The sequence below is a fragment of the Gallinula chloropus genome (assembly GCF_964237585.1).
Source record: "Gallinula chloropus genome assembly, chromosome: 1".
Classification (NCBI taxonomy): domain Eukaryota; kingdom Metazoa; phylum Chordata; class Aves; order Gruiformes; family Rallidae; genus Gallinula; species Gallinula chloropus.
The window spans coordinates 188,951,838-188,973,001 of NC_140085.1; the positions used below are offsets into that span (position 1 = coordinate 188,951,838).

General features: G+C 55.9%; 2 protein-coding genes across 2 annotated transcripts; both read right to left on the minus strand.

Annotated features, from left to right (window-relative positions):
* Window positions 1–2,679: 2,679 nt before the first annotated feature.
* Window positions 2,680–6,959, minus strand: LOC311195602 (dnaJ homolog subfamily B member 13-like; the record flags this gene model as incomplete). Its single annotated transcript, XM_084269009.1, has 8 exons — window positions 2,680–2,890; window positions 3,582–3,658; window positions 3,756–3,869; window positions 4,053–4,166; window positions 5,394–5,551; window positions 6,056–6,217; window positions 6,501–6,604; window positions 6,892–6,959. 8 exons carry the CDS (start codon window positions 6,957–6,959, stop codon window positions 2,737–2,739), a joined length of 951 nt encoding a protein of 316 aa, XP_084125135.1. The 3' UTR covers window positions 2,680–2,736.
* Window positions 6,960–7,593: 634 nt separating this feature from the next.
* LOC311192160 (proteasomal ATPase-associated factor 1-like) lies at window positions 7,594–20,791 on the minus strand (the record flags this gene model as incomplete). The annotated part of the gene is made up of 12 exons (XM_084264584.1): window positions 7,594–8,029; window positions 9,036–9,118; window positions 9,952–10,034; window positions 10,675–10,790; window positions 12,267–12,358; window positions 13,940–14,134; window positions 15,846–15,996; window positions 17,235–17,333; window positions 18,366–18,455; window positions 19,334–19,436; window positions 20,609–20,653; window positions 20,745–20,791. The coding sequence occupies 12 exons, from the start codon at window positions 20,789–20,791 to the stop codon at window positions 7,952–7,954; spliced, it is 1,182 nt and encodes a 393-aa protein (XP_084120710.1). The 3' UTR covers window positions 7,594–7,951.
* Window positions 20,792–21,164: the final 373 nt, after the last annotated feature.

The following is a 21,164-nucleotide window of genomic DNA, read 5'->3' on the forward strand; positions in this document are numbered from 1 at the left end:
GTGGTTGTTGAGGGTCGTGGAGATGAAGTCAGATGGCTCCTCTTCCTCACCGCAAGTAACCTTCGGTCTTGAGCAGACTCAGTTACCCCTTGACTCTGATCCCAACTCCAAGTTGGGTTTCAGCAGGTTTTGTGTACCTTCAAGGACAAGGGGGAGCTTGAACTAGTTACAATGAAATGCTTTGCCTGCATTTGTGACCCATTAGAGACAAGCACGGAATTCATGAACAGATAAGGAGGAGGGGGGTACTGGAACTTGTCAAACAAGTCATTTTATTTCCACAGAGCACATAGTCCTTGAGTGTGTAAGTTACTTAAAATATGGTGTTAGGCTCAAACTTATGTCCCACTTGGTGTTTCTTCTTTATCAGTGAGGCAGAGTCGTTCAAGGGAGGCATTGTTTATAGGAGGTCACCACTGTGGCACTTCAAGCTATCCTGTTAGCAAGTCTTCCTTAACCCTTTACAAGTGTCTTAATGCAACATTTCAGCAATGTGGAGATATAAGTCCACAGCTTTCCCACCCCATCACCCATTACTTAGCAAATTAAGCTTTAGGTGGGTCTCCAGGCCTGGTCAAAACCGGCTGGAGTCTTCTTTTTTTTGTCATGCACCATCATCATGGTGGAAATACTGGGTTCACTGGATTCACGTATGCGTGAGCTTCCTTTCTACAGCACTCTAGCCAGGCAGCAGGGACAATGTCCTTGCTATGGCTATAGTGGTGTATTGTTCCCCTGCTATTAGACTTTCAGGTCATCACAGCCTACCCAACATGTGCGGTTTCACCTCCCGCAGCAACCAGAGAGGTGGGTGTTGCTGAGACTGAGAGGTCTCTTCAAACTCAGATAGTTGGTTTAGAAAGAATCAAGGTTTTCCTGTTCTGTTATCGCTTTCCTTCTAGGCAGAGGCCCCATGCTTCTTGTCGCAGGGTTGCAGATGCCGTGGCGATGTGTGAACGATGCCGCATGATAGAATTCTATGCACTGTGAGGAGCTCTTGTTGTTTTGGTTTTGGTTTTGGTTGTGGCTGGTTTCTATTGTTGTTACAGCTGTGTACACCAATAAAGTTCAGTTTTGTTCAGTTACCAAGAGTTTCTATATATCCTAAATTCTTCTGCAGAAAATACAATAACCCTTTTCAATTTGCAAAAGCAACATTTCCCAGCGTTTTCCACAGTGATTCCTGTTATTCCTGCCTGCTGCTTCCAATAAACTGCCCCTATGGGGCCTGGTCACAGCAGAGCTTGGGGCTCCTGTGCCTCTCATGGGGGTTTAGAGGTGTTCTCCCAACCCTGGGTGTGCCCCTGGGAATGGCCAAGGGAAAGGGGATGACTGGGGAGAGGCGGGGAGGGGAGAGGCAGGGAGGTGAGGGAAGGGGAGGGAAGGGGAAGGGGAAGGGGAAGGGGAAGGGAAGAGGGAAGGGGAAGAGGGAAGGGGAAGGGAAAAAGGAAAAACATTGCAGCCAGAGGTGCAAGTCCCTGGCCAGACTTGCCACATGTGGGCGCAAAGAGCGACTGCCCCCCACTCCAGGTGGGAGGCACCCCCACTGCCCTTAGAAGAGACCAGTCACCTGAAGTGGGCTGTGCAGCCTTGATGCCACAGCGATGGCCACACCCAGCCCACCCCCCAGCCCCCTGCCTCTCTGTGTCCTTGCACAGGGTCTGCTCTGTGTCTGCTCCTGGGACACCCCAATCCTGTGTCAGACCCCCCGCCCCAGCCCTCCACTCTCCCTGTGGAGCACCCTGTCCCCTCCAGCTGCCTTGGGGAGTCCCCCAATTCTCTCCTAACTGCCCTGCCCCGCCAGCCCCAAGTGGGGTTCTAGGGGTTTCCAGGCCTCACCCACACCCCTCATCCCTTCAGGTGGGCACCCCAACCTCCATCCCTGCCTCCTGTGGGGGCCGTGGCACCTGCAGCAGACAGCCCCCACCCCTCTCTCCACCCCAAGACTGAGTTGTCACCCCCCGCCGTGTCCATGGACAGGGAGAACCAGGGAGCAGGCACCCCAAAAACCATTGCTGCCTCCTCCCCCCATGGAGGTGGTTAAGTTGAGCTCAGGGCAGGATGGGGACGGTGGCAGCTGCAGCGCCTTGGCCCTGCTCCAACATGGGGGAGGGGGGAGGGGGCGGACCCTGAGGCTTTCTACAAGGGGTTTGCCACCCTTGTCCATCCTCTTCCAAAACGCAGCTGCTGCTGGAGTGGAGGAAGATGGGACAGGACATCCTGAGCCCAGACACTCTGGAAGGTTCCTGCTGCTCAGGTCCTGGAGCCTTGTGACATTCCTCACCTATGAGCAGCTGAAATGGGGCCCAATGGCCATGGGCAGGGGGTCCCCTCCTGAGCCCAACGCCTGAGGCCATCGCCACCATCCTGGAGGCACCTCAGGGATCACATCTGCCAGAGCCCAACCGTTGTCATGGCTACAGCGAGGCTTGGAGTAAATCTTTTCCCCTACCTCCCAGTACTCCCCTTGCCATCCCCGCACGCCCAAACCCTCCCTGTCCTCATGCATGAGCTGTGCTGGGAGTACTGCAAGCCCCCCTGCTCCCCCCCTCCCCACAAGAATCCTCCATCACCCTCTGGGTTGCTGCAGGCTGGCACCATGTTGGGAAAACAAGGTGGAGCTGAGAGACAGGAGAAACAGCCTCAAGGATCCCAGGGCTGCACCCAGCTCTGGCCTGTGACAGTGCTGGCTCCAGCACTTTATTGGTGAGAGGGGAAGGGGAAGGACATTGTCCCCTAGGAGAGGAGAGCCCTTTGCAAGAGCAGTTTCTGCTCAGCTGTAAGGTTCTTGGGAAAGCAGATGTTGAAGTAGATGAGGAGGTCGCCCTTGCGCCTGGGGTCGTGGAGCAGCGGCATCCCCTCCCCTGGCACCACCTTGCAGTACTTGGGGCTGCAAAGCAAAGGAAGGGGCTGAGGAGCCACAGGACAATCCTGGCCTGGAGCCCACAGCCACGTGTCACGGCACAGAGCCCCATGCACGCTTCTCAGGGGGTTTCTGGAGGTCACTTTGCTCCTCCAGCTTCAACTGACAGCCCGTCCTCCTCCAGCCTCACATCCCCACGTCCCGTGCCCTGTGGGCTCTACCACCCAGCCTTCACCTCACTGCCTTTCCCACCTTTTTCCAGGTCAATCCTGAGGTCATGACACTAAGCTGGGAGGAAGTGTTGATCAGCCTTAGGGTAGGGAGGCTCTTCAGAGGGATCTGAACAGGCTGGAGTGCTGCACATGGGACAGAACAACCCCGAGCAGTGCTACAGGCTGGGGGAGACTGGCTGGAGAGCTGTCAGGCAGAGAAGGGCCTGGGGGTGGTGGGTGACTGACCATGAGCCAGCAGTGTGCCCGGGTGGCCAGTCAGAAATAGGCAACCAGGCTGGGGAAGGGGCTGGAGGGCAAATCCTCTGAGGAGCGGCTGAGGGAGCTGGAGAAGAGGAGGCTGAGGCTTAAAGGGCTTTTCCAACCCTGTGACTCTGTGAGTCTGTGATTCTTCCCGAGCGCCTGTTCATCTCCTTGGCCACCGAGCTCTGCAGAAAGGCCCCATCTGGCCACCCAGCCCAGCCATCCATCTGCCCAGCAGCACTTACTCCACAATGTCGTTGATGGGGATGTTGAGGAGCCGCCCGTCCAGCGTCTTCACGTCCACCGTGCAGCCGATGAGGGCCTGCAAGGCACAGGAGTGGGACTCAGAGCTGCACCTGCAGCCCCAGAGGGAAAGCAGAGGTTTGGGCTTGGCCCCGTTGCCTCCCTTGGCTCTTTACCTTTCCCAAGGTGATGGTGCTGACATAGGTGAGGTTGTCGTTGACTCTTTGAAACCTCGGGTGGAGTTTCTCTTGGACAACAAAGGTGATGTCAGATGGGATGATGTTTGGGCCCTAAAATTAAGGGGAGAAAAACCCAAACTGAAAAGACACCTGGGGATGGTTTGCTAGAAACCAAATGGTTTTCTATCAGGACCAGGGAATTGTGCTGGGAGCCATGTGACAAAGTGCCCATGGCCTGGAGAGATGGTTGGTCCTGAGGAAACCCGGCCCAGAACTTCCCACCATGACCATTACCTGGTCTCCTTCCTTCTCAAAGGTGATGCGAGTGCCCCGCTTCCACCCCGGCTGCACCTCGATCGTCAGGATTTTCTCTCTCATGGTGCTTGTCTGACCATCTTCATTCATCACCTGGGGGAGATGAGGGGATCAGAAGAGCTGGCTCAGAGAATCACAGACTGGGTTGGCTTGGAAGGGACCTCCAATTCCCCCCCAGTGCCTCCCTGCCACGGGCAGGGACACCCCCACCAGCACAGCGTGCCCCAGGCCCCATCCAACCTGGCCTTGAACCCTGAGACGCAGCCAGGGGCAGCCCCAGCTTCTCCAGGTACCCTGTGCCAGGGCCTCCCCCCTCCCTGGGAAGGATTTCTGCCCCCCAGCCCCTCTCCAGCTGCCCTCTTGCAGCTCAAGGCCATTTCCCTGGGCCTGGCCCTCCCTGCCCTGGGCACCAGCCCCTCTCCAGCTCTCCTTGAGGGATGGGAAGGGGCTGGGAGCTCTCCCCAGAAGCAGCCTTCTCTCCTCCAGGCTCAGCCAGCCCAGCTCTCCCAGCCTGGCTCCAGAGCAGAGGGGCTCAAGCTCTCCCATCATCTCTGGGGCTCCTGGGGACTGGCTCCCACAGCTCCATGTCCTCCTTGTCCTGCGGACCCCCAAACACAGGGGCAGAATCCCCCTTTCCCAGCCCTGCTGGTCCTGCTGCTGGGGATGCAGCACAGGACAGGGGGGGCTTTCTGGGCTGCCAGCGCACAGTGACAGGTCATGGCCAGTTTCTCACCCACTGGTACCCCCAAGTCCTGCTCCTCAGGGTTGTGACACCCTGAGGGACAGCACGTAGAGGGGGTCACAGCTGCTCTGCTCATCCAGCTGCGTTCAAGCCGGTGCAGAGGAGAGTGAGGGTGGCTCCAACTCCACAGCATGGCAGGGACAAATGGAGTCAGACTGAGCAGGAGACACTCAGGGCTGGAACCAGGAGATGGTGACAGCAGGAAGAGGGATACAGATTGCTGACAGCACGAAGGAGATGCAGCCCCAAGGGAAAATGAGTCTGTGGTTGCCCAGGTAATGCTGTGTCCCCTCTCCAAAATAAGCCCCTTGTTCCCATCAGCTTTTACATCATCCCCTCCTGCTGATTTCCCCATCTCCAGCCAGAGGAGGAGGGTACCAGCTCAGATCCTTCCAGCATCTGTGCTCAGTCTGGTTCAGATTCCTCTCTGTGGCACAGCACAGATGCGGAGTGCCGGGGTCTGCCAAGCCCCCTGAGCAGGACCAGCTCTAAAACCTCAGGTTCTGCCACCAAAACATCCTACAGCCAGAGTCCAGACCCAAATTCCTCCCCCTGCTGAGCTCCCCACCTCCACCCACCCTACGGGAGATCTTAATCTTCTTGGTGCAGCCATGGAAAAGGTCTTCAAAGGAGAGGTAGAGATCCCGCACGATCGGGGGGTCTTGCTTCATCGCTCCTCTTCCTCGCAGCCCTCCGAAGGGCAGGATCAGCTCCGAGCCATCCTTGTCAAAGAACTCTGGGTGAGTGAGCAGAGCAGGGGGTCACCTCACTCTGACCAGAGGTCGGGGAGTCCCCTGGGGTCTCCTTATCACGGAGCACCCCAAGGATGCCAGGCAAACAGGAACCTCTCATCTCCTTCTGCTTGTGACCACATTCCCGCTCCAGCTGAAGTGGTCTTTCCCTAGGAGTGTGTTTATTTTGAATCCCAGGACCTCCTGAGCTGGAAGGGACCCATAAGGCCCATCGAGTCCAACCCCTGGCTCCACACAGGTCAAGTCAGAGCACCCCAGGATGTGGTTGCCCCTCCTGGCTGCTTGCACATGCTGCTGGTTCAAGGGTAACTTGCTATCAACCAAGACTCCCCCAAACCCCTCTCAGCACGACTGGCCTCCAGTGTCTCATCCCCCAGCCTGGGTGTGCAGCCAGAGTCACCCCTTCCCAGGGGCAGAATGCAGCACTTGCCCCTGTTAAACTTCACAGCCACATGCTCATGTGTTAGGAGAGTGTCACCCCCACCTACCTGCAAAGGGGTTGTCTCCACCAAAGAACTCCCTGAAGACTTTGTCAGGGTTGTTGTGAAACACGTAGCCCACGCTCCAGGGGTTCTCGTCCCCAAACTCCAAGGGGATGCCACCTTTGAGACCCTCTTCTCCATACTTGTCGTAGATCCCTTTCTTCATGGCTTAGGGAACAAGGAGGAGTCAGCACCGGCCATGGTCTCCCACAGCAGGGGAAGAGCCTGAGATCCAGGCTGCGATCCGGAAGAGGCTGGAGAAGGGCTTCCATCCCTCTCCAAGTGGGATGGCAGCAGGAAGAGCTGCCAGCTGCTGGGGCTCAAGGGCTGATGCCACCTCCATAGGGTGCTAATGACAGGGGGCTTAGACCTCTGGCCGGAGCAGAGGCGTCTCACTGCCAGGCCCACCCCCCCCCCCAGACCCAGGGGCAGGGACTGTCCCCACACTTACGGTCGCTGAGCACATCATAGGCCTCTGCCAGCTGCCTGAACCTCTCCGGTGCCCAGGGCTCCTTGCATTTGAATGGATGATTCTCTAAGGCCAGTTTCCGATAGCTATGGAGGGGAAAAGAAGGGAAAAGCCAGCCTTGCAGCCAGCCAGCCCTGGGGGGGCGGGGACGCGGGGACAGGACACCCCCAGCCCCGGCTGCTCCCTCCCTCCTTCTCCCAGGATTTGTGGCCCTGCCGCTTCTCCCAGGCCCCTCCCTCCTCCCCACCTCCCACTTCAGGGCCCTGCTGCGGAGACACACGGGGCTTCCCCCATCCCCAACACCCCCGTCCCGCACACCCCCAGGGCCGGCCGGCCTTGGGGCTCCCCTCTCCGCCAGGCCGCAGCCCCTCACGCCTTCCTGATGTCGGCGTCCGCGGCCCCCCGCTCCAGGCCCAGCACGGCGTAGTAGTTCTGCCCCATGGCGTCCCGTTGCCATGGAGCCCGGCGCTTCCGGGCCGCGCAGGGCAGCACGGCAGGGGCAGTTCTGCCCTCCCGCCCCGGGCCCCGCCTCGCCCGCGGGTTCCTTCTATTTCCTTTTAAAAACACTTTGGCTTTTTAAAATGAGTTTTCTTGGAGCTCCTGGAGAGAGTCCAGAGGAGGGAGGCACACAGAGAGGATGAAAGGCCTGGAGCATCTCCCCTCCGAGGAAAGGCTGAGTGAGCTGGGGCTGTTCAGCCTGGAGAGAAGCAGCCTGAGAGGGGATCTGATCAATGGGTATCAATATCTGAAGGGTGGGACACAGGGGGACATGGCCAGCCTCTTCTCAGTGTGTGTGGGGACAGGACAAGGGGCGATGGCCTCAAGTTGGAGCACAGGGAGTTCCACACCAATCTGGGGAAGAGCTTCTTCCCAGTGAGGGTGAGGGAGCCCTGGGACAGGCTGCCCAGGGGGGTGTGGAGTCTCCTTCTCTGGAGATATTCCAGCCCCGTCTGGACACCGACCTGTGCGACCTGTCCTAGGGAGCTGCTTTGGCAGGGGGGGTGGACCCGATGGGCTCTGGAGGTCCCTTCCAACCCCTGCAGTTCTGTGAGTCTGTGAAAATGTATTTCCCACATGGTGTTGTGTTGCTTTATTTCAGGCCATTCTGCCATAAGGTCACCCCCACATCCAATATATTTTATTAGTTTGCACACACGCCCCACGCCCCATGCCAGCAGTGAGAAGATGTGTGGCAGCACAAGACCCTCCCTGACACCTCAGAGCCCCTCTCTCCAAATTTAAAAAAATAAAATCCAAAGTTGTCCCACAGTAAGAAACATCCCCAAAACCAGCTGTACAGAGCCCGCTCATCCCAACAGCCTCAGAAGATTCCACAGGCCTCAGAAGCTTCTACACACGCACCTCAAACATACCACCCCAGAAAATAAGCTTGGAAGAGTTACTTTGGTGCAACTCCACACTGATCCAGGCAACTAAAGGTCAGAAAGTTGGTATCTCCTCACTATGCCATCTCTGCAGCACGTGTAAATTTGCTTCTCCCAAGCAGCTACCTGCAAAAGAGGGAGGGGAAAGTGGGATTTAAGGAGAGTTGCTGCTCAAGTGACAGCTAACAGCCTGTTTCTGGCATTGATTCCCTCAAACAGAGGTTCTTCTGTTAAATGCAAAAAGGGGCTGAGACACCAAGGACTTGTGTGGGTCAGATCTCAGCCTCCACAGCAGTGGTACTTAGAAGGGGGAAAACCGGCTGGCAGAGCTGGAGTGGGTTGGGGAGACCTTCTCAGCACCTACAGCTACCTGACAGGAGGCTGCAGAGAGGTGGGCGATGGTCTCTTCAGCCAGGGGACAAGGGGAAATGGGCTCAAGCTGCACCAGGGCAGGGTCAGCTCAGATGGGAGGGAAATGTTCTTCCCTGGCAGAGTTGTGGGGCTGTGGAACAGGCTGCCCAGGGAGGGCAGAGAGTCCCCACCCCTGGCTGTGTTTAACAGATGGGGAGATGAGGGACTGAGAGATCTGGGTCAGCACAGGACAGGACTCCCTGAGCTTAAAGGACTTTTCCAACCTGGTGATTCTGTGGGTTAAAACCAAAAGCACATTTCCACTGGCACCACCAAGCTGAGAGCTGAGGGAACCCATGTCACACTCCCAAGGGCAGCGGAGTGTCTGGAAACACAGGAGCCAGAGGCCTGCTTTTGGGTCCCGAGTCACCAGGGGGCAAGAGAAGAGGCAGCAGTGCCCAGCCAGCTGTTGCTTCTACCCCCAAGGATCCTCCAAGCAATTAATTCACAGTTCAGTTAATTCTGCCAGAGCTGCTACAACACCCAAGCTACTCTGCTGCTTTGGTATCGCTCCTGCATGATGCAGATAAAAGGCCAGAGGGTTTGTTTATGCCAAATATTTAGATTATTTGGGGGAGGGGGGGAAACCAGCTTAAAAGGCAACTGTGTGAAGGAACCTGAGGTGCAGGCTGCCAAGTCCTGAGATAAGGGCAGCTGCCTGCTACCTGGCATCAAGCTTCCCTACACCCCTTACCTGGGGTGATAAGACAGCATCCCTCACCTTGTACACAGGGTCACAGTCCGCTTCTGTGAGATCCAGGATGTAATCGAGGTCTTGCTGAATGATGAAGCAGGTTCCATCGCCTGGCCAGAGGAAGGAAAACAGGGCGATTAGTGAAGTGAGCCACGCTCTTAATTACAGACAGCTCCAGTGGGCCCAGTGAAAAGGCCTGGGCACAGAATCCTGAGGTTGGAAAAGACCTTTAAGCTCATCAAGTCCAACGCAGTCCCCTTCCTGGGCAGCCTGTTCCACAGCCCCACAACTCTGCCAGGAAAGAACTTTTCCCTCCCATCTGAGCTGACCCTGCCCTGGCGCAGCTTGAGCCCATTTCCCTTTGTTCCATCTCCTGTCCCCCGGCTGAAGAGACCATCGCCCACCTCTCTGCACCCTCCTGGCAGGTCAGTGGAGGTGCTGAGAAGGTCTCCCCTCAGCCTCCTCTTCTCCAGACTCAACACCCCCAGCTCCCTCAGCCGCTCCTCAGAGGATTTGCCCTCCAGCCCCTTCCACAGCCTGGCTGCCCTTCTCTGGACTCGCTCCAGGACCTCCATGTCCTTCTTATGGTGAAGAGCCCAGAACTGGACTCAGCACTGGAGGAGCAGCCTCACCAATGCCCAGTACAGGGTCACTGATCACAGGGTACAGAGGGAAACATGCTGTGAAGATGTCAGAGAGATGAGAAAAGGCTCTAGCAGCCGAGAGGCGCCCTCAGACCCTATTCTGGAGGAACACAGGGAAGGTGAGGAACGGAACTCACGATGCCAACAGCAGCCACGTAACACAGCTACATCCCCTCACTCATTGCCAGGGACACACTGCCCACACAGACTGTGCTTATATGTAAAAGGGTAACGAAGAGCACAAAGCTCCTCAATTTGCTTCTACAATTTCTACTGGAAGAGGGGAACACTTGAGGTACCTTGGCTGGCGATAAATCCGTCTCGGTATGGGAGCAGCGAAAGCACTGGTGCTCCTGATCTATGGATCACCTGGATTGGAGCACTAGAAGGAGGAGAAGAAACAAGGAAGGTGGTTACAGGCTGTAGTCAGGAGCCCACCCCAATGCGTGAATACGAGCTCAGGGTTAGAAGATAACAGGAGGAACATCTGCAGGACGTGGGGGTGTGATCAGTGATCACCCAGGAGTGTCTGGGAACTGAGCCCAGGGAACACCACTTGTGACCGGCCACCAACTGGATTTAACTCCATTCACCACAACTCTTTGGGCCCGGGGATCCAGCTCTTTTTCTTACCCAGTGAAGCGTAAGCCCACCCAAGCCCTGAGTAGCCAGGTTCTCCAGGAGAATGCCCTAACAAACAGCATCAATGGCTTTACTGAAGTCCAGGTAGACAACATCCACACCTTTCCCTCTTGAACAGGCTGCCCAGAGAGGTGGTGGGTGCCCCGTCCCTGGGGGTGTTCAAGGCCAGGATGGTCTGGGGCCTTGGGCAACCTTGTGTAGATCCAGGCCTGGAGGTTGGTGGCCCTGCCTGTGGCAGGGGGTGGGAACTCTATGATCCTTGGGGTCCCTTCCAACCCAGACCAGTCTATGATTATATGATCCTTTTACTGAGCAGGTCGCCTTCCAGTAGGAGATCATGTTGGTTGTTCAATAACTCCCAGCTCCTGGCACACACTCACCTAATATTTCTCACATCCAGCTGATAGATGTTCCCATCCTGAGTCCCTGCTAGGATGTAGGTACTAGAGAGGAACGTGCAGCAGTTGAACGCATCGGATCCGATGAAGAGGAACACCTGAGGACACAGGAACAAATGCAAGGGTCAGACACTGACAGATGAGGCCACGGGACACCCAGAAGTTCCAGGAGCCACAGCACAAACTGGCAAACCCAGAGCCAGGTGAGTAACCCCTCAGCCCTGCTCCAAGATGGGCAGGAGAACAGGTCTCCAGGATCAGTCTCGCCAAGTCAGCAGACACAGCGCAGTCAGGAAATGCTCCTGGATCCTGGGGTTGGACTCAATGATCCTGTGTCCCTGGACTGGGCACTGGTGAGGCTGCACCTCGACTGTTGGGTCCAGTTCTGGGCTCCTCACCGTAAGAAGGACGTCGAGGTCCTGGAATGTGTCCAGAGAAGGGCAACCAGGCTGGGGAAGGGGCTGGAGGGCAAATCACAGGATCACAGAATGGTCTGGGTTGGAAGGGACCCCAAGTTCCCACCCCCTTGCCACAGGCAAATTCAGGGTTCAACTCCCAGGACCAAAAATTCATTTAATATAAAACCCTCTCATCAAGGACGTATCAGATATTAAACTGATAAGAAGAGACACTACACTCTTAGCCAAAAGGCCGAGATTTGATCCTGCGTGGAGTGGCTGAGGGAGCTGGGGGTGTTCAGCTTGGAGGAGGCTGAGGGGAGACCTCCTCACGTCATGATCCGTCGTGTCACCGTGTTGAACTCCATCCCACTGGCCTCTCCCCATCGATCCAAGCTGCCCAGGTCCCTCTGGAGGGCATTCCGATCCTCTGCCAGATCCACACTTCCCCCTAACTTGGTGTCATCTGCAAACTTACTGAAGGAGCACACAATTCCCTCCTCCAAATCATCAATGAAGATATTAAAGAGGGTGGGTTGGAGGACCAACCCCTGAGGAACACCACTTGTGACTCCATTCACCACCATCTTCCCTCTCCAAAAGGAGAGCAATGGACTGCTGACCACCTGAGGTTCCCTTCACACCGTGGTTAAAACACCAGGCAGAACCAAGAGCAGCTTTCCACTCTGGATGCAGGAGGCAGCCTGTGGTTCCTGCACTCACAATGACATCTACTGGCCAGTGTTTAAAGAGCCTTTCATTTAACCCAGTACCTGGGTTAAATTCCAGAGCCAATTCTTAATCCTTAACCTCCCCGCTCTCAAATAAATCTGGCACAGTAGGAAGTACTTTGTGGTACTGGGGTTTCGTTTAGAGCGTATCTGGGGAGCACACAAGCCCAAAGGCAGGTGGATCAGCTCCCCACCACCACCTGGCCTGGCTCTGTCCCGTTGTGTGGCCTGGGGGGGACCTCACCAGGGGAAAGGAACAGGATTAACACTAACCACCTCACTGATCTGGGTTGTTTTGAACCTGGTTTCATTCCTCAGCCCAGTGCTCTGCACAGCCACACAACCCACAGCTTCCAACCCAAGGAAACAGAAGCCAAAGGCCTGATGCCTCTGAGCGGATTTTCTAGCACCTTCCCCAGGGAAACACCTCTGAGAGTCCCCTTACCGGCTGCCTGCTCTGCAGTCCCACTGCTTGAAGCTTCTTATCTTCTCGAGCCAGCAGCAGGACTTTCCCTTCTGTCCCAACCTCACGGTCACCTGACAAAGACATCAGTTCACTCCAGCGGGGGACGGAATGAGCCTTGGTGATACCCAAACCCGACAGCTGAACCCGTAATGGTGTTAACTCTGTACCCTGAGTCTCACAGTTTTGGGTGGCTGGGTTCTCATGGAGAAGGGGGGCTGCAAAAAAGCAGCCAGAAGCTCTCTGCAGGCCCCACAGAGCAAACACCAGATGGCTCAAGGCCGGAGTCGTTGCTGACCAAGGCTGAGCCCATCAGCGATGGTCACAGCACCTCTGGGAACCACAGTGAGGAGAAACAAACCCTCAAGCAGCTGCTTTGTGCCCCCAGAGAAGGGAGTGAAGATGTGAGGAGCTGTGCAGCTACCAAGGGCAGGGAAGGGTGGAGGAGGCACCCCAGGTGCCGGAGAGAAAGATGCCCCTGCAGCCCCTGGAGAAACCCATGGTGGATTGGGTGTCCCCCCACAGCCCATGGATGATGACAGGGAGCAGAGATCCCATCTACAGCCCATGGACGATCCCGTGCTGGAGCAGGTGGGAACACCTGAAGGGCGCTGTGACCCCGTAGGAATCCCAGGTGTGAGCAAGCTCCTGGCAGTGAAACCTGGAGCCTGTGGACAGACAGACCCACACCGAAGCAGGTCTGCTGGGCGGGGGGGAGGGAAGCTTGTGACCCTGTAGGGGACCAGGCTGGAGCAGTCTGGGCCTGAAGGTCGGCTCCCCATGGAAGGACCCACGCTGAGGCACTTGGTGAGGAGCTCAAGCCCCACAGGAAAGGATTCATGTCGGGAGAAGTTCCTGGAGGACTGTCTGCTGTGGGTGGGACCCCACAGTGCAGCAGGGGGAGGGGGTGAGGAATGCCCCCATCCCTCCCTCCCCAGCTAAGAAGGAAGGAAAACAGCTCGTGAGAAACTGACCCAAATCCCCATTCCCCCAGTCCCTGACCCTCCCCGTGCCACAATCTGGGGAAGAAGGGAGCGAAATCCTGGCTAAAGCTCAGTCTGCTGACAAGGGAGGTGTGGGGGGAGGTGCTTTAAGATCTGGCCACACTTCTCATCACCCGACTCTGGTGTCACTGGGGGTGCAGGGCAGTGACATCAACCAGAGTCTCTCTCCTTTATTCCCTGTTGAGTCTGTTCTGCCCCTGACGCTGATTGTGGAATGATCTCTCCCTGCCCTTATCTCCACTCCTGAGCCCCTCAATATCTATTTTCCCCCTGTCCAGCTGAGAAGGGCACTGACAGAGCAGCTTTGGTGGGTGTCTGGCCTCCAGCCAGAGCCACACCACCACAAGGAAAGAGCCATGTGTCTCCAGTTCACTCCACATAAAGCTTTTCCTTTATAATACTCAAATTCCCTGGCTGTGTAACAGTAACTGAGACACCCCAGGAGCAATTAGAGAGACTCAATCGGTCTTAACCTGCTTGATAACGCTCAACTCCTCCACAGGACCAGAGTGCTCTGGTCTGGTCACCCAGGGTCCCTTCCCCAGATAGGAGGGGCACAGAAGCAAGCCCCACACTCAGCATTATTGGTGACAAACCTAAGCAGTTTGGGCTAGGAGAAGAAATATGAATTTTTAAGAGCAAGATCCTTACTAGGAGCTTTTTCAGGTGAGCCCAGGTTGAGGGAGCTGTCAGCAGCACCCACAGCGATGCCGTTGACAGGAGAGCCACAGTCAGCGATGACACCCAGGCAGGAGGATTTCCCGCAGTCCCAGAGAAGCACGGTGCCATCCCTAGAGCAGGAGAGGACATTTCTTCCCCGATCCACAATGGCAGTGTCCAAAATACCTGTGTCAAGGCAAAGGCCACAGTCAGACAGACAGCATGGAAGACAGACAGACGCCGCAGCTCATTGCCCAAGGTGAACTGCGCTACAAGCCCCAAAGTGCTGATCCCAGACTGCCACCGGTCACACACAGCCAAACTGGCTGAGCTGGAACAAGTCTGGAACGAGGTGTACGGGGAAGGCAACAGCTCCCAGCAAAGCAAAGCATATGGAGCAGGAGCCATCACCTGGCACAAAGGCAGATTATCACCAGTATCGTGGAAGAACTTTTCATGGTCAGGGTGCCGGAGCCCTGGGACAGGCTGCTCGGGGGGTGTGGAGTCTCCTTCTCTGGAGATATTCCAGCCCCGGCTGGACACCGACCTGTGTGACCTGTCCTAGGGAGCTGCTTTGGCAGGGGGGTTGGACCCAATGGGCTCTGGAGGTGCCTTCCAACCCCTATGCTTCTGTGACTTCATGAATCACCAGTAAAATAATTGGCAACACCTTGCCTCAGACTGAGCTGATACCACAGCTGAGTTTCCAGCTCCAAAATCAGCCTCTAACTTGGACAGAAGTCCAAGCCCAGCCCAACTCTGGATCATGCTAAGGCTTGTGTGGGGCAAGAAGCATCCACATCATCCAGCTACAGCAACATCAGAAGCACAGTTCATTCCAGTTGCTAACATCCCCAAAAGAGTTAACCATGGGGATGTTGAGTCTGGATCTGAAAAATGATGGTTAGAGGATTTAATTGATGCTTTGCAAATCATCTGAGGAGCAGCTGAGGGAGCTGGGGGTGTTGAGCCTGGAGAACAGGAGGCTGAGGGGAGACCTTCTCAGTGCCTCCACTGACCTGCCAGGAGGGTGCAGAGAGGTGGGTGATGGTCTCTTCAGCCAGGGGACAGGAGATGGGACAAAGAGAAATTGGCTCAAGCTGCACCAGGGCAGGGTCAGCTCAGATGGGAGGGAAAAGTTCTTCCCTGGCAGAGTTGTGGGGCTGTGGAACAGGCTGCCCAGGGAGGGGGCTGAGTCCCCACCCCTGGGGGTGTTTTAAAAAAAGGGTAGATGAGGTACTTAGGGTTATGGTTGTGCTTAGGATGGGAATGGTTGGACTTGATGATCTTAAGGTCTTTTCCAGCCTTGTGATTCTATCAAGCTCCCAGAACTCAAATAGAAATATCTGTAGTGACTGCACTAGATGAAACTCTTCCTGTCATCGCCCTGTAGAGAGTGGCCTTCAGCCTCACCCTAGAGCTGTTTATCCCAGAATCTCCTGACTTGGAAGGGACCCATATGGATCACCGAGTCCAACTCCTGGCTCCACACAGCTCCAGCCAGGTTTATCCTCAGAACCGGCACATCTTTTAAACGCATTTCAGATTTCTGAGGGGGCAGAAGCCAAAGCCCACAGCCCTGGCCACGTGCCACTCAAAATCTACCTCTGGCTGGGCTTCTGTAGCCAAGTCCCAGCTTTTATTGACCCTTGGTTAGCCCTGCAGCCAGGGCATCTTCACATGGTGACATCCTGAGACTTGGAGGAGTCAAAGTATTTCCCCAAAATCCAAAGGAGAAAAAGGAAAAAGGGGTTGTCTTATCTTGCCTTACAAGGGAGGCTTCTCCCCTCCTGGGCAGCCTGTTCCAGTAGGCTGGTGACTGACCGTTACCCCTCAGGCACAAAACAGTTATACACATGGCAGATGAAGCAGTATTTAAAGCCTGAGCACTCTGTACCTCCTTTGTGACCTTTAAATGTTACTACGCAGCTGGCATCTTCTGCTGACCAGATCTTTAGCTGGGCATCCATTCCTCCACTCAGAACCACCAGGCCCGATGGAAAAAACCTGCAACAATTCACATCATACACATGGCCTTCCAACAGTCTCTGGAAAACAAAGAACTACGTGCTAGTTCCATTGTTATCACCCTTACACAGAGCGACTCTTGAGCTGTGACACTGGAGAAGAGGGGATTGTCCCTCTCTGCTCTGCCCTCGGGAGGCCCCAGCTGGAGTCCTGTGTCCAGAGCTGGGGCCCCAACACAAGAAAGATGTGGGACTGTTGGAGAGGGGTCAGAGGAGGCCACAAAGATGATTAGAGGGCTGGAGCACCTCCCCTACGGAGAAAGGCTTAAGGAGCTGGGGGCACCTCACTGCAGCCTTCCCTTCCCTAAAGGGAGCAGATAAACAGGAGGGGAAATGGCTTATTAAAAGGGTAATTAATGGCAGGACAAGTGGGATGGATTAAAGCTAACAGAGGGGAGGTTTAAATTAGATATTAGGGGGAAGTTCTTTCCAGAAAGAGTGGTGAGGGGCTGGAACGGGCTGCCCAGAGAGGGGGTGGGTGCCCTGTACCTGGGGGTGTTCAAGGCCAGGTTGGATGGGGCCCTGGGCACCCTTGTGTAGCTCCAGGCCTGGAGGTTGGTGGCCCTGCCTGTGGCAGGGCGGTTGGAACTCTGTGATCCTTGGGGTCCCTTCCAACCCAGATCAGTCTGGGATTCTAAAACTTGGTGTTCACACGTGGGCAGTGGATTAAGCTCAAATCCTCTGGGTCTGGGTTCTTGCAAGGGAACTCATCTCAATTTGAGGCAGGCACAGAGCTGGCAGGTCCACTTTGTGCCTCCCTCCACTGCTGGAGTCGCTAATTACACAGCAAAGGATGCTACATTTGGTTCTAAGAACGGGTGAAATGTCTTTATCCATTGCTAAACAAGCAGCTGACAGGTCAAGCTGCACAAGAACCACAGTAACCGGTGTTTCTAGCCACGACCCAGTTAATTCATCACAGGCAGGAGTCTTTTTCCTCACCTCTTCTCTACTGCAGAAGCCAATTCAGGGCTTGCAGCACACAGGTTAGGAGCTGTCATTCCTAACCACCCTTTCTCGTTTTCAACCTGGGATTTCCCTCTGGATTGCCAGCCATCATTTCCCTTGGGAGCAGTCAGGCTTTCCAAGAGATTGAACTTCAAACCTCCCAGGTGGATAATTTCAATTAGCTCTGCAACCAAAAGTCAGGTTCCCACCTTCCCTAGGCCACAGTGTATGGGTAGCCTGACTGAATTCATGGTCAAAGGACTTTGTTAAGGTCACAGCCAACACACAACATCAAAGCTAGATGCTCTTACTCTTATTTCTCCATTTGCAGCCTGCCAGATTTTCATGGTCCCATCTGTGCTGGTTGACACGCCGAGCCCACCGCCGCTGGAAATGTCGAGACAGGTAACCTGCAGGAGGGTGGAAACACCAAACATTAGCTTTGTGTCACCTCCTACATAGGGTTTTCTGCTCCAGAGCCTAATTCCTTGCTGGGGGAGACCTGCTAAGTACATCCCCGGGTGCTACTGTCACCCCCAGACATACACTGCTGGGGGGATTTAAAGCACCGCGCAGAGTTTCCATCACCACGGCTTCACAGTTCCAGCCCGGTAACGCTCTTCTAACACTTAACACCCTTACACAAGGACAAGAATCATCGAATCACAGACTGGTCTGGGTTGGAAGGGACCCCAAGAAACTTCCAACTTGAAGCCATCGCCCCTTGTCCTGTCCCCACAGACACTGAGAAGAGGCTGGCCATGTCCCCCTGTGTCCCACCCTTCAGATATTGATAACCATTGATCAGATCCCCTCTCAGGCTGCTTCTCTCCAGGCTGAACAGCCCCAGCTCACTCAGCCTTTCCTCACAGGGGAGATGCTCCAGGCCTTTCATCATCTCCGTGTCCCTCCTCTGGACTCTCTCCAGGAGATCCCTGTCCCTTTTATACCAGGGAGCCCAGAACTGAACACAACACTCCAAGTGTGACCTGACCGGGGCAGAGCAGAGGGGGATGATCCCCTCCTTTGACCTGCTGGCCACGCTCCTCTTCATGCACCCCAGGATCCCATTGGCCTCCTTGGGCACACTGCTGGCTCATGGCCACCCTGTCACCCACCAGGACCTCCAAGTCCTTCTCTGAAGAGCTCCTCTCCAGCAGCTCACCCCCAGCCTGTACAATTCTTTCCCAAGTGCAAGACTCTCCACTTGCTTTTATCAAACCTCACCTGGTTTCTCCCTGCCCAGCTCTCCAGCTTTCCCAATCACAAGCAACTTCCCCAAGTTTCTCTGATCCTATAACATTTAATGACCCAGTTCAAATATGAAGTCACACTGCTGGTCAACCCTCAGACCAAGCATGCAACACGCCTGAGACACGCTGCGAAAGCTCGGGGTCAGTCCCATGTGTTTCCCCCCCACCTCATTTCACAAGGTTACTTACACTTTTCTGATGAATCCTGGAAAAAGTTGTGTAAGGAGCCAGAAACTTTGTGGATGCATTTTCATGTGGACAAGAAACGAGAATGCTTTTCTAGAGGAGGGAAGAAAAGGGAAGAAGAAGAGTTAGAAGGGCCGTCAGGCTGTCGAGGTGGAACTGTGGTTTGGACCTGGCTGTGGTCTCTCAAGAGCCTGAGGAGGGATGAAGCAGAGTGTTGGGCTTGCTTCGTTCTACTGCTGCAAGACACAAAGCCTGGGGTGGGAAGTGATGGCCATTATGGCCACAGGAGTTGGCTGGGCCTGTGTAGAGCCAGGAGTTGAACTCTATGATCCATGTGGGTCCCTTCTAAGTCAGGAGATGCTAAGATTATAGGACACACGACCCCAGCATGATCACAAAATCCCAGGGGTTGGAAGGAACCTCAGGAGATCATCAGGTCCAACCCCCTGCCAAAGCAGCTCCCTAGGACAGGGCGCACAGGTCGGCATCCAGACAGGGCTGGAATATCTCCAGAGAAGGAGACTCCACACCCCCCTGGGCAGCCTGTCCCAGGGCTCCCTCACCCTCACCAGGAAAAGTTCTTCCATGAGAAGATACTGGTGATCTCCTGCTCCATATACTTTGTTTTGCTGGGAGCTGTTGCCTTCCCTGTACACCTCGTTCCAGACCTGTTCCACCTCACCAGTTTGGCTGTGTGTGACCAGTGGCAGTCTGGGAACAGCAGCTTGGGGCTTGTAGTTGAGTTCACCTTGGGAACTCAAGATGGGTCTTGAATACCTCCAGAGAGGGAGACTCATGAGCGGATGCTACGGACCAGCTCCAGGACCCAGCACAGGCGAGGTGCCAAGGACAGCTGGATAATCCATGCAGGGAACTGGGAAACAGTTTTAGGCTCTTATTTTGGCTGGTATAACAGTACCACCCCTTCACACACAGAAGGCAGTTACCGATCCCCCAGCCCACCCCAGCACCTCGGTGACTTCCCCAACCACGAAGCCCTCGGAAGCAGCGATGTCAGGGACGCCCTCAGTGCTGAGCCCACGGCGGGTCAAGCTGCCATACAGGGTGGGCTTCCTGTGGGGAGAACAGCCATCAGCTCAGCCACCTCTCAACCCCACCCCCTCCCCAGCTTATCTTCCCCTCAGCCCGCCCCAAACCACAGGGCACCCCTCCCAACCACCCTCAACCCTCCCTGAGACACAGGAAACACTCCCAACCGCCCTCACTCCTTACACAGCCCCCCAACTGCCCTCACCTCTCCTAACCCACAGCACCCCTCCACCCCCTTAAGCCCCAGACTTGAGGTATTTAAAAGGGGTGTAGATGAAGAGCTTAAGGACATGATCTAGAGGTGGACCAGGCCCTGATTGGACTCGGTGAACTCAAGGGTCTCTTCTAACCCAGGGGATTCTAGGATCCTGTAAATGCTATTAGTTTCAACCTCAGGTTTAGCACTGTAAAAGTGAGTAAGATCTTGATTAACCTGACAAACACAAGGAAAAGTTACGGATTCAGCTGGACCTGAAAGGAATTTTGCTGCAATTCTTTACACCAACCCAGCCTGGCGCATTTTCATATAATTTAGCCCTTAGAGACAGATTTTAGAACAAAACATGAGCACAGAGTTGAAAACTATTCACTTGCCCTGTTTATACTAGATAAAAACCTAATTAATTTCTTGAATACTGCATCCAGCTCTGGAGTCCCCAACGTAAGCAGCACATGGGACTGGTGGAACAAGCCCAGAGGAGGCCACAGAAATGCTCAGAGGGCTGAAGCACCTCTGCTGTGAAGCCAGGCTGGGAGAGGTGGTCTGGGTCAGCCTGGGGAAGAGAAGGCTCTGGGGAGATCTTACAGCACCTTCCAGTCCCTGAAGGGGCTACAGGAAAGCTGGGAAGGGACTTTTCAGAAGGGCAGGGAGACACAGAACGAGGGGGGATGGGTTTAAACCGGAAGGGGGGAGATTTAGATTGGATAATGGGAAGAAATTCTTCCCTCTGAGGGTGGTGAGGCCCTGGCACAGGGTGCCCAGGGAAGTGGTGGCTGCCCCCTCCCTGGAGGTGTCCAAGGCTGGGTTGGATGGGGCCTTGAGCAGCTGGGGCTGGTGAGAGGTGTCCCTGCCCATGGCAGGGGGCGGGACTCAACCATCTCTGCGGTCCCTGACAGCACTGCCCGTGCTGTGTCCCCGTGTGCCTCCTCTCGCCCCAGCCTGCCACCCCCTGAGCCCCCCCACACCGCCTCAGCACTCACCAGGGCTGCGGCAGCTCAGCCAGGCCTCACCCTCGTCCCTCCTGCGGAGAGGAAGAGCGGCTGTGAGCGGAGCCGGAGGAAAGAGAGCAGAGAAGGGAGCGGGGGGAAGGGGACCGCGAGGGCGGCGCCCACCTCAGCGCCCGGCTCCAGTCGCTCTGCACCCGGAGCGCCGCCGCCATCCCAGCGCGGCCGACGCCGCCTCTGCCGCCTCCGGCCAGCCCGCCGCCCCCCGCCAAGCGCAAAGGGAAAGACGCCGCCAGTGAGCGGGCGCTTCCGCGGTCGCGCCCCGCCCCGTCACCGGGCTTAAAGGGGCCGCGCTGCGCCGCTGGGTAGGCACGGAGAGGGGTATGGGGGGGCCAAGGAGGGGGAGGGGTATGGGGGGGCCAAGGAGGGGGAGGGGTATGGGGGGGCCGTGGCGGGCGGTGCTGGACCCCCGCGGGAGTGGCATAGAAAGTGCACGGCACGTGCCTGGGCGAAAGGGCAGGTGGGGGGTGAGGAGGGTGCTGAGCACCCACGGGTGGGGTGTTGGGCACCCGGAAATTTGTGTAGGGG